The sequence below is a fragment of the Budorcas taxicolor genome, chromosome 8, assembly GCF_023091745.1.
Source record: "Budorcas taxicolor isolate Tak-1 chromosome 8, Takin1.1, whole genome shotgun sequence".
Taxonomy (NCBI): Eukaryota; Metazoa; Chordata; class Mammalia; order Artiodactyla; family Bovidae; genus Budorcas; species Budorcas taxicolor.
Window position 1 is genome coordinate 34288965 of NC_068917.1, and position 12491 is coordinate 34301455.

Below are 12491 nucleotides of genomic sequence, written 5' to 3' on the forward strand. Positions count from 1 at the left end.
GTCATCAAATATGTGTTCTTGTTTCTAGTCTTTCAGAATAATAATTTATAATAAGATTATTATTATAAAGCATTTTTTGATATTGAGATTTTTTAGCTCTTTTATATTTCAGCTTTTGGAAATTTGAAGACTATGTAGAATACTTTTTAGGAATATCATAGAAATACAGTTTTACTGTTTCTTTGGGAAATATACCTAAATTGTTTTTATTTCCTTGCTCTTAATGGATAGTTCATATTTGAGTGGTAAGACAGAAACTATCAAATACTTACTTCTTTTGTCTGAACTGAATGATAGATATATTATTTTGGATATATTGTGAATTCTCATATTCTTATTATTTGACCAAACTTGATGAATAATCAAATTAGGTCAGGTCAGGTGTAGCCTGCATCCTCGTGCTGCGCTCGGTGCCGAGTTACTGAGGGGATGCTACTGCTGGGCTGATGAGGTGCAGCTGCTGTGCCTCATTAATTAATACTGAGCTGGCAGGCTGTCTCAGATGACTCCAGAGAGTTGTATTCTTTCTCAGGCGTGATTCTGGAGTCTTGTTCTAATATTAAGGTTGTTGTGTATCAGAAAACACTGCATTATCAACTACGATATGGCCTCCTGTATCTCTTCATTCCAAAAACAAGCCCTTTCCTCAGAACACTCACATCTACTGATGTTCCACAATAGTAACAGCCTGTCAGTAAATGCTGCTGTTAATAATTCATGAATCTCAGATGATAGTTATAAAAGTGGACTGTTTATCAATAGCTGAAGTCACGCTTTTAAATTTACCTATAAAATTTAAAACATCTACTTGGGAACCATTGAAAGTGGGGATGCCATTGTTTAGGGTGGACTCTTCCTAAACCCTTCAAAATGGAGATAGCTTTCACCCAGATAATTCACTGGAAGTGTTGTATGGAATTTTTAAAAGACACTTTGAAAATTTTACCCATCCATTACAATGCAGAGAGTGCAACCTGTAATAACATTTTTAAGTGTAGAGAGGAGTTGCCTGCTCTTTGCTTTCTTGTCCTTTCAGGATCCAGTTGATCCAGCAAGCACTGTGATCGTCATTCGTTCTTTGGTGCCTGGTGGAATTGCCGAAAAGGATGGACGACTTCTTCCTGGAGATCGACTCATGTTTGTTAATGATGTTAACTTGGAAAACAGCAGTCTCGAAGAAGCTGTCCAGGCCCTGAAGGGTGCACCATCAGGAACTGTGAGAATAGGAGTTGCTAAGCCTTTGCCTGTAAGAATTCAGATTTTACTGATTTCTTTTTATTTGCAAATAAAAGTGACTTTCAGCCTTTTTGCTTCAGGTATTTTCATGATTGAATCATGACTTTTGATATTTTTCCATCAGCATGGTTATTGGCTCCATGAGTGTAAAAATTTAATTGTGATTAATATTTTTTTAAAGGATAAAGGAAAGAAACAGCCAGGAAGTTCAGAAATAAATTTAAAAGTTTATGTTCTGTGGTTCACTTTTAGCTTTTTCTTAATTCAAAAATAAGGTCATGATCAATATACAAACAAATGTTTTCAAAGAATAGGCTTTAAAATATCTATACCAATAAGTTGATGTATTAGAGAAATTAATAACAACAGCTAACAATGGAATCTTCAGTTATAGTGGAAGAAATAGAATCTCTGGCAGAGTGGATTAAGTCCCGGTATTTTGTTGACTTCAAAATATTTGTTGTATAATTACTGCAGAGCAAGAAATTGAACTTTCTAATTTAGGTTCATCAGCCTGTAGTTCTTCTCCTGGGAGGGAATAGCATTCATGTTATTAATTACTGCAATATAAAAACAACTAATAAATTCATGCTACATAATGTCAGTGTGATTATTTAGTACAGTGATTGCAACATAGCACTTATCATTGAATTGCAATGAAATATTAGAGACAGTCTCAATATTTGTGTTTTTTTCAATATATAAATATATTTGAAGTAGAAAAGACAAATAATATTTCCTCTTAAACATAGACACATAGATATATTTGCATAAACATCAAATAAAAGTCGATTTATGTTGTCAAAGAGTTTATTTAGATTGTAAGCTTGTTGATGTATATAAAATGTTGAATAGATTTTTTATGCTCTGCTTTTCATTCCATAACAAATTTTGGTAACCTGTGAAAATGTATTTATGAAAACAGGAAGAAAGGAAGGGAAGAAGAAAGAGAATATTAAGCAAACCTCAAATTAAACCAGGATTGTAGGAATCAGAACAAGGGTTCAGTATGAAGAGTGTAAGAATGAAGATAGTGCATTATGGGACTCTACATATTTATTAATATTGACCATACATTTGGTTTCTGTTACACAAAGAAAATGGCAAACATGATCAATACATGTGTTTTACTGCCCTTAAGGGAGAATTGTGCCACCTAACTCTGAAGCAATCTTTTTTTTCCCCTAGTTAGTTCCAAAATAAGTTTCTTTCGTAAGAGTATTTAGTATTCCAAATTGAATATGCATTGCAGTTGTGATAAATCTCATTTATATGAAGTCAGTTTTACTAAAAGTTAGGCTCATATGTATGGGCAAAGAATGTAAACATTTTTTTTCTCTGAAATACTGTTGCACATATTGGTGATACAGGGTGATGTAGGCAAGACAATCTAAATGTTTTAGCTTGTGTTTTCCTGATATTGTAAGAAGAATGCTAGGTTATCCATCACTGTGATCATGGTTATAATTTGACTCCTCAGGAGTGCAGTATAAGTGTATCCTATACATACAGAGTTGGTGATGTATTTTAAGCCATGCTAAATTAAGAGACTTCATTGACAGTTTACTAAAGGTCCTTGTCAAAGAAATTAACATTTTTAAAAATAATCAGGAGTACAGTGTAAATATATTGTATACATTTAGTGTTGGTGGTGATGGTTGTATTTTGAGCCATACTAAATTAAGATACTCCATTGAGAGGTCACTAACTATCCCTGTCAGAGAAATTACATTCTTTAAAGTAATATTCTAGTAAGGAATGACAGAGAGATATTGGTCCTTCTGTTTAATGTTTCCTTTTCTGCAAATTCTTCTACATCTTAACACCTAAAAGTTGCCTTATTTCTGTATTTAGAAGTCATTGTTTAACTCGAGTATTTGGTAGGTGACCAGAAGATTATTATAATGTAAAAAATTGTTGATTTTGATAATCTTTTTGTAAGAAGGGTAAAGAAATTTGTAGAAAGGGATTCTCATCTAACAGATGATGTTGGTATTGGGATAAGCATTCTTACTGTGTCCTAAAATATAAAACTGTTCAACATGAGTATTTATTATATTTCTTGCTCATCATTTATGTTAAAGTTGTTTGTTTATGATGACTTTATTTATTTATTTATTTTTATGATGACTTTATAACTTGAAAACATTATTTGAAAACTTTCCAATTTTTCCTCCCGCCCTTACTTTTTTTCTCCCCTCTCCTCTGTTTTCCCTTCCCTCCTTCTTTCCTGTTTGCCTTCTTTTTCATGAACTCATCCTCAAACACTGAGCTTCATTCTCCCTGCAGCTGTCCCCAGAAGAGGGTTATGTTTCTGCTAAGGAGGATTCCTTTCTCTACCCGCCACATTCCTGCGAGGAGGAAGGGCTGGCTGATAAAGCCCTCTTCAGGGCTGACTTGGCTCTGGTTAGTGGCGCGCTGGCTTATCAAGCTTTCTTTCAAAATCTTAAATGTGTCTTATTTTTGCTTTTCAAAACATTCTGAAGTCTTACTGTATTCTTTGTTCATTATGTTTTGGAAAACTTAACATTTTATTTTCAACTTCAGTAGTTCTCACAGTTCAAAATGAGAAGAAAAGCAAACTATTATAAACCTGAAAAATGTTGGATTTGTGGCAGAAATTCATTTAGCAGTGCATTATGTCAACATGTAAATTTAATCTTTACATCATACCAAAAGTTATTAAAGCACTTGTTTGCTCTAAATATGTACTTGAATATCTCTAAGCATTCTTTAACTGTTTTCAGTATTCAGTCAGAGATCAGTTATTTTAGCTTCCTTTTAATGATTTAACAGTTATGTTATTTCATGGAAGGTGAAGTCGCTCAGTCGTGTCTGACTCTTTGCGAACCCATGGACTGTAACCTACTAGGCTTCTCCATCTTCTCCAGGCAAGAAAACTGGAGTAGATTGCCATTTCCTTCTCCAAGGGATCTTCCTGACCCAGGGATCGAACCCGGGTCTCCCGCATTGGAGGCAGACGCTTTAACCTATATTAATAATATGAAAGTCACATACATTGTTTCACTTATGGATTAAGAGCACAAAAGCTTCCAAAAGAGGGAATGTTCATGTTTTCTATGAATATGTGTTTGTTAACATTATTGATTTACCAGAAGCTTTTACATTAAAATTTTATTTTTACTTGGTCTATATAAAATCATGGACTTCCCTGGTGGCTCAGACGGTAAAGCGTCTGTCTACAATGTGGGAGACCCGGGTTCGAGCCCTGGTTTGGGAAGATCCTCTGGAGAAGGAAATGGCAATCCACTCCAATACTATTGCCTGGAAAATCCCATGGACAGAGGAGCCTGGTAGGCTACAGTCCATGTTGTTGCAAAGAGTCGGACATGACTGAGCGACTTCACTTTCATATAAAATCATTCACTGTAATAACTATACTTAGGGACCACTAGAGGCCAACTTTCTTTTGTGAATATATGGTTCTTGCTCCTGAGAACCTTATGGTCTGGTAGAGAATCCAGTGGTATGTTAATAGTTAATAAAGTATAAAACTAAATACCAGATATAAATATGCATATGACATTTATACAAGTGTAAAAATTACACATCCTCTTCCTAGTACTTCCTTCATTAAAGCCAGGTTCCTGACCTAAAATTTTTTTGGAGGGCTGGGAAGGATTCCTCAGTGTTACTAGAAAGGAATATTTTAAATACATGTCTTAGTGGTGTTGGACTAGTGAGAGGTTTCAAACCTGTGAAATTCTCCATTAGGTGTTTATAACTAATTGTGCACATCTTGCTTTGATTCTAATAATCCTATTGTTGAAGGATATGTTTCTTCTTGTTAGTTATTTTTCAATTGCCAGCTCTTAAATCAGCCATTTGGAGTTTTGGTGTATATTGTAATCAGTACAATAATTTCACATTATAATTCCAGGTAACTGGAAAAAAAGTATTTTTTTAAATTATAGAAATATTTAAACTTAGACTTGCTCCAGGCCCTTTGTTATTACCTTTTGCCCTTTCATTGATGAAACAAAATAACCCTCTATGCTAGCACCAGTTTGTCTTTGTTCTGTTACAGTAGTTAGTTTCTGATGTGTTGAAGAGAGTGAAGAGGTCCTATAGAAAATAGAATAGACCAGAGAATGATACCAGTATGCCCTTTAGTCTTAGTAACAGAACAGAATTCCCATCTGATATTATTGTTTTTATTCCTAGGTGAACGCAAATGATGCTGACTTAGCAGATGAATCTGCCTTTGAGTCGCAGTACTCTCCTGATAATGGCAGTATCTACTCCACTCAAGCCTCTATTTTATCTCTTCACAGCAGTGCTTGTAGTGATAACCTGAATTATGGTCCCTCCCTTCCATCTTCTCCTCCCAAGGTACAAAGGAAATGCCATTTTATTTATGAGAGAACTTATTGCCCAGAGATCATTGCTAACGGGATTTTGTGGGAGTGGCATGTTAAAGACCTTATGTTTATGCAGTGATGACTTCCTTTAGGAAGTGTTAGCTGGGTATCTTGTAGACTCCAAGGGACTATTTAAATATGGGTTCTGTGATACAGTGTGATAGATACAAGAGTTCAAAACTTTAAGATTTGCATATTAGACAAAAATTTTAATGAAATGTATTTCTTAAATTCTGTTTTTGGCAGTGTCTACTTTGGAAAAATTACAAGAGTAACTTTATTTTCTGAATGGTTTTGAAACTGATTTCCATGGAAAGTTGGATAGTAAAATAGTCCTTGCATTAGTTTAATATTTATTATCTAAGTTGAACTTAATGCCATCATATATTTTTATATAAAATAATGCCAAAGAATACTTTACGTAAAAACCACAGTGAATGGCAAAGAATGTTTGAGTCACTGGAAGTAATGAAGAATTTAGCTACTGTATGATATGTCTCTGCCATCGACATTTTAAAAATAGATTACTGGTGTAAGTGCCTCACCCAACTCTATATTCATTTTCTTGGTGACATACTCTATAATTTTTTCCTTTCTTTATTTAATTTTTTTCTGTAATTTTTAAAAAGTAATATTTTATAAAGCTTATTTAGTCTTTTGTGTGTGAGATGATATATCACTGTTTGAATTTGGATTTCTGATTGCTTATGAGGTGGAACAGGTTTTCATATATTGGCCATCTGGTTTTCATATCCAGCAATTGCATCTTCATATCTTTTGGTCATTTTATAATGGAGTTGCTTGTCTTTCTATTGATTTCTTGGACTCATTTATATTTCCTAGAAATTTAATAAACAGAGCAATTTAATGTGTATTTATTTATGAGTGTGTATATTTTGAAAATTTGAAAATGTGTAGGAATGATTCCTTTTAACCTCAGGAAAGAAGTTATTCTAGGAGAAAAAATTAAAGCATGGGAAGTTAGTTGTATCTATAATATCAGTACATTATATCCTTTTAAGAAGAAAGAGAAATTGAAGAAAATATGCCAAATATTACTGTATGTTAAATCTCGGCAGAAGGTTCATATATGGATATATTTTCCTTATTTTTCCATGTTGGAAATATACTGTAAATAAACATAATCATTATGGTAAAAGATTGGATAATAATTCTTTTTTAAATATATGAAACATATATTTTCTGCATAAATTCAGTGGGAAGGGAATCTGTATTTATGAGTCAGTTGGAAAGTAGAATTTCAATAGGCCTTGAACAATTTTCCTCCTTTTCTGATTAACAAGAAATTTTTTGGCCAGAACATTTTCAAAGCATTTTCTTTTATGTTCAAGATGCACCTGTTATCCTTGAAACGATCCTGGGCAATCTCCTTGAATTGGTTTGCAAGGTATAATCTTGAATGGAGCAGCTGCTCCTCTCTCACCACACCTGAGACTGTCTGACTGAGTCCTGTCTGGAACATATTCCTTCTTTAGTGGCCTCAGGGCTGAAAGCTGAGTTCATCTCCTAATGGAATCTTCTAATCTGCTGCGTATCACACTCCTTGCCAGTGGGACATATTGCATTGTTTAACTTAGTAATTGTTACTTAAAGGGATTACACAATGTGCATACTAAGAAACATATATTTTACAGGGCAAATGCTGGCTATGCGCAGTACAACATATTGGCTTACTGAAGTCTGTTTGACTCTTTTTTTTTTTTTTTTCCCAAGGCAGTTTACTCTTTTGTTGAAGCAAATTTTGGCAAGCTGGCCTATCAACTGAAATATTTAAACTACAAAACAACAAAGGAGACACTAATGAGGGTGTTTTAAAACACATTGTGAAACTCCTGTGTGATTTCAGTTTTCTTAGAAAATAGGACTGTTTGTGTATCGTGGTGCATCTTTGCCACTTTTTTGTCTTGTTTGTATTTGTTTCGTGGCATTTTTTTAGTACTAAGATATTTTGCTGGAAACTTGAGAAGTTAGATTATTCATTCATCTTCCTATTTCTTTGCACTAAATTTATTTTTAAAAGACAGAGCGGCAGTTTGTTATAGAACTTAGAGCCGACCATTTTTCTCAAAGAAAAGTGAGCTCATTTGGGGATTCTTTATTTGATAAAATGATACCACATGTGATCTTTAAGAAAAAGAGAAACCTCCATACAGATTTAAAAGAAGGATAAAAGAGTGAGAGGATCTCAGTGATTCCTCAGATTTTTGACCTTGCTAATTATGTAATAATCTCGTAGCCTTAAATGATGACTGGAAATGCACAAGTAAGTTTACCTGTTTTCTTTACCCTGATGAGAAGGCTTTGAACTGTGCCAGGCATGCTGCTGGAAGCTCTAGGAGCTGATCACCCAGAACAGGGTCTTATTATAGAGGGAGGCCTTCTTCCTAAGGGCAGAGCCTGGACCTAGACCGCTGCTTAGCTTAGCACCGTAAGCATACATTGAAGCTCCTCTGCACAGAATTCTCTCATTTGTGGGATCATTCTGCCTTTTTTTTTTTTTTTTTTTTTTTAAATAAAGGAGTTGTGTTTGCTTAATTTCATTTAGGGACTTAAGGGAAAAAACATTACTCAAGAATCTGAAAAATATGGCCATTTCCAGCGGTATTTGGATTAATAGAGTCAGGTCACTGAAAGGTGGACATTAAAGGCAAGAAGCTAGTGGGTGGTTTTCTCATTCTTCTAGGTTTTAATTTTTTCATTAGTATTTTTATCCTCTTTTCCTTCTCACCTCCAAAGACATAATAGAATGAAGAAATAATTGTTTTACAAACCTACTAAATACTTGCACACTTGTGTTTTAAAGCTCAATATGGTTTTGTGGGAGAAGATAATTTTCTCTATTTTGACTTAATAGTCCAATCAATAAAGATTCAGTAAACCATTTCCTTTTCTTCTTCTTATCCACACACCCATGCCCCACACTCCCTAGTGCATCCACAGTCTCTCTTCTTGCTCCAGTGATGAAAAGATGACCAGTTTGGTGCATGTCTTGCATTCCTGAATGCTGGTCCCCCGGAAATGCGGTTGATGCTAGTGCAAGCTGAACTTCATGTTTGTCACCGTAGAAACCCCTCTTCATACCTTATAAATTAAACAAAACCAATGGATTCCATGATTTGAAAAAAAACAAAAATCTACATATTTGTAGGAATAAATCTCCACTAGTGTCATTCTGTAGCATAAAATATTGCTACCTTCACAGTTATTTTTTAAATCTTGATACCAGTTTTTATTATTTTGTGGAGAAAGGGTTGGTCTAAAAACTGATTACATCACTATAATCAAGATGATGAGAGTGATTGTGGAAATCTTAGTGACAAAAACTGAGAGCTAGCAAAGGTACGAGAAATGTTACCTTCTCTCTCAGTAGGGTAAGAGTACAGATAGGAAAGGAAGTGTACCTTATCTCAGAAAGAGTAGGAGTGCAATGCAAGTTGGAGCAGCTGTCCTTATGGTATATTTTTCTAAAGTATAGAAAGATTTCTGTGGTTGACTGGTTATTGAAAAAAAAGCAGGTTGTGTCCATCAAATGCTCAAGTTTTTTTCTTGTCTATGTAAACATATTTTCTGGGTAAATAATGTGCCTAAGTATAACATTAATATGCATTATACTGTATTTTCAAGTGTAATTGTCATTTTCATTTAATCTTCCCTCCGTTTACCCTGAGAACATAAATGTGTCAAGTGGAGGTACCTATTAAGGTGGATTTTTGACAGATTCCAGTTTAGATACCAAGTTGTACTGGGAAATTGTGGTTATTTTTGCACATCTTATGAGGGAAGATGGAGAAGGAAATGGCAACCCACTCCAGTATTCTTGCCTGGAGAATCCCATGGACAGAAGAGCCTGGTGGGCTATAGTCCAGGGGGTCGCAAAGAGTCGGAGACGACTGAGCGACTTCACTTCACTTGTGAGGGAAGAACTGCTTTTCTTTTAGATCCATAAGACTTAAAAATAAACTAGTTGTTGTTCAGCAACCAGAAATGTTTCTGAAGTCGGCGTGTGTTGTCTGCTGTGTTGATGAGCTCTTCCTTTCATATGTGTCAGTGTTAACTCCTTCATGAATAATGCATGGAGATTTCTGTTACATGGTTTCTAGTAAACCCAAGCTAACAAGGGCAACTTGACCTCTTTTTCTGGTAGAAAGTAGTTTTGATTGCCACCTTTATTTGAGGAGTGGTAAGGATGACCTCTGCTAATTATTATAATTAATTTAGAAATACAGAAGCTAACCACTATTCTATTAAGTACTTTGTGTTGTTTTTTTTTTTTTTTTTTTTTCCGTAAGACTAAAAGTTGGTTGTATGAGCCAACAGGTTATTATTTAGGTTTTGGGAGTGTGGAGGATGATACTTTTCTATCCTTTGTTTCTGAGGATTTTAAAGATGTTAGTTGCTTGCATGATTTTCCCACTTGCCTCAATTCTTTATACCAGGAATGTTTGATAATTCCAGAGAGACAGAAACTTGATTGAACAAGACAAGTGTAATAAATTGTGTTGAAGCGATTGATTGCCAATTTAGAAAAAAAAATGAAAAGGATGCATATCTGACATCAAATTCTGAAAAATAAATCTAGATGGGTTAAAACTGTATCTGAAAGCAAACCATTTGTAAAGTTGGAGAAAAATACTAAAAAGTATTTCATTTATTCTGTGCAGGAGGACTTTCTAAGCAGCTTATAAAACCAGAAGCATAAAGAAATTGACCAGTCTGATTGCATAAATAGTTTTAATAAAGAATTACATAATTCTTGATTACATAAGGCATTAACTTCTGCACATTTATGTATATGACATATACAGACTTAAAAGACAGTTGACAACCTTGGAAATATTTGCAGTATATATCACAATGACTCAGAATATGTCAATGATGACATATTTACTGACATTGGAAATCTCTCATGTTGAGGTATAAAGATACTTCAAAAAAGTAGGAATATACTATTTAGTATTTAGTTTAATTTTTAAAAATGGATATGAATATGTGCATATTTGTGCATGTATACTTATATATTATACAGATACATAAAAAACTCTGATGAATAAACACCCAACTAATGCCAGCCATTTATTTCTACTGAGGAAAGGACTTGAAGAATGTGCAGTGAAGGAAGACTTTCATACTGTAATCTGTGTGCAGTATGGTCTGAATGATTTTTGATAATAATATACTCATACACTGATTTTATACTTTAAAAACATCAGTAAAAGGATTGAAGGAACAGTTGATACATTTATTCAACAGCAGTTCCTGGGATACTACTTGTCCAAAGCACAGAAGTGATACAATATATGTGTTGTAAGTAGATAATATATATTTATGTAGAGCTGTAGAATTTTAGAATTTCATGGAATTCTAGCAATTATTTTGCATAAAGCCAAGATCAAACCAGTCAATCCTAAAAGAAATCAATCCTGAACATTCACTGTAAGGACTGATGCTGAAGCTGAAGCTCCAATACTTTGGCCTCCTGATGCGAGGATCCCACCTATTAGAAAAGACTCTGATGCTGGGAAAGATTAAAGGCAGGAAAAGAAGGGGACGACAGAGGATGAGATGGTTGGATGACATCACCAACTTGATAGACATGAGTTTGAGCAAGCTCTGGGAATTGGTGATGGACAAGGAAGCCTGGCATACTGCAGTCCATGGGATTGCAAAGAGTCGGACATGAATGAGCAACTGTCAACAAAGAGAAGTTCTGTGATGTTATTATTAATAAATATCCTGGATTGGAATCTACATCTTAGGACAACTTTTCTTAGTACTGTTCCTTCTGCTGCAACTTTCAGAGTGCTTAAGAAAAAATTCCCTATAAAAATATAGATTGTGTGACTTTCTGTTTAACTACATAAATACCTACAAATCCCTATCCAAATAATTTTTTCTTGGAGGTTCTTGTCAGTAGAAACTACTCAATCAATATCATATTCTTTATATTCTAAATCTTAGAACTAATAAGAATTTCAGATAGATTGGAAATGAACTACTTTTAAAATGAGATTTAGAAATATAAGTTATTTACTTGCCTATGTATATGGAACTCTGAATAATTTTATTTTTGAGTATAACAAAATATTGTATCTTAATAAGGTTATTAAGTACTAGTATATTGTAGTAGTATGACTCAGTAATAGATGTATGTTTTGCAGGAAGAGTATACGTATTTATAAAAATAAACATGCCACATATAAGCTGAGCAGTGAGTTTGTACATCTGCTAATACTTTTTAATATTATGTTGCATTTGGTTTTCACTAAATAGTTGTTCATTAAGATCTTAGGAAATGCATTGATACAGTTCTGGCCATAATTTTTAATTTTGTTCTTTAATCATCAGGATATTACTGAAAATTCCTCAGATTCAGTACTTGATCTGCAGATGTCCTTGGAGGAGCTCTATGCCCAAAATCTCTTGCAAAGACAGGATGAGAGTGCACCTTCAGTGGACTTGAGCATGGGGCCAGCTTCTGGCTTTACCATGAATGACTATACACCTGCAAATGCTATTGAACAGCACTATGAATGTGACAGCTTAAGAGCATGGAGTGAATCTCACCTACCAAATGAAGTTGTATCAAGTGCAGAGCTGAATTCTCCTGTGCTGACTGATTCGACTGGAAAGGTGACATTCTAGATACAGTCTGTGTATGATGGTGAAGTTGGGAGCAGTGAAGGGTTAAGTTACTCTGGCTTCTCTATCTGTTTGGAGCCAGTGCTCTCCTAAGGCTCAGATTTTCAAAAGACAACCTATGAACTTGTTGTGTAAGTTCTTGCTGAATAAAGCACAACCAGCTGGAGAATATGGGTGATGTTGAAATCACACTCCAAAGTCTAGTTTTCCTTT

The 12491-nt window shown here is 34.4% G+C and overlaps 1 protein-coding gene across 1 annotated transcript in view; it reads left to right on the top strand.

Annotated features, from left to right (window-relative positions):
* The window catches only part of MPDZ (multiple PDZ domain crumbs cell polarity complex component), a 181095-nt gene that overhangs the window by 85734 nt on the left and 82870 nt on the right, over positions 1 to 12491 (top strand). Inside the window, exons 17-20 of the mRNA XM_052645436.1 lie at positions 1037 to 1246; positions 3526 to 3642; positions 5422 to 5589; positions 11985 to 12269. Of these exons, the coding sequence (XP_052501396.1) occupies positions 1037 to 1246; positions 3526 to 3642; positions 5422 to 5589; positions 11985 to 12269 (780 nt within the window). The remainder of the gene's footprint in view (positions 1 to 1036; positions 1247 to 3525; positions 3643 to 5421; positions 5590 to 11984; positions 12270 to 12491) is intronic.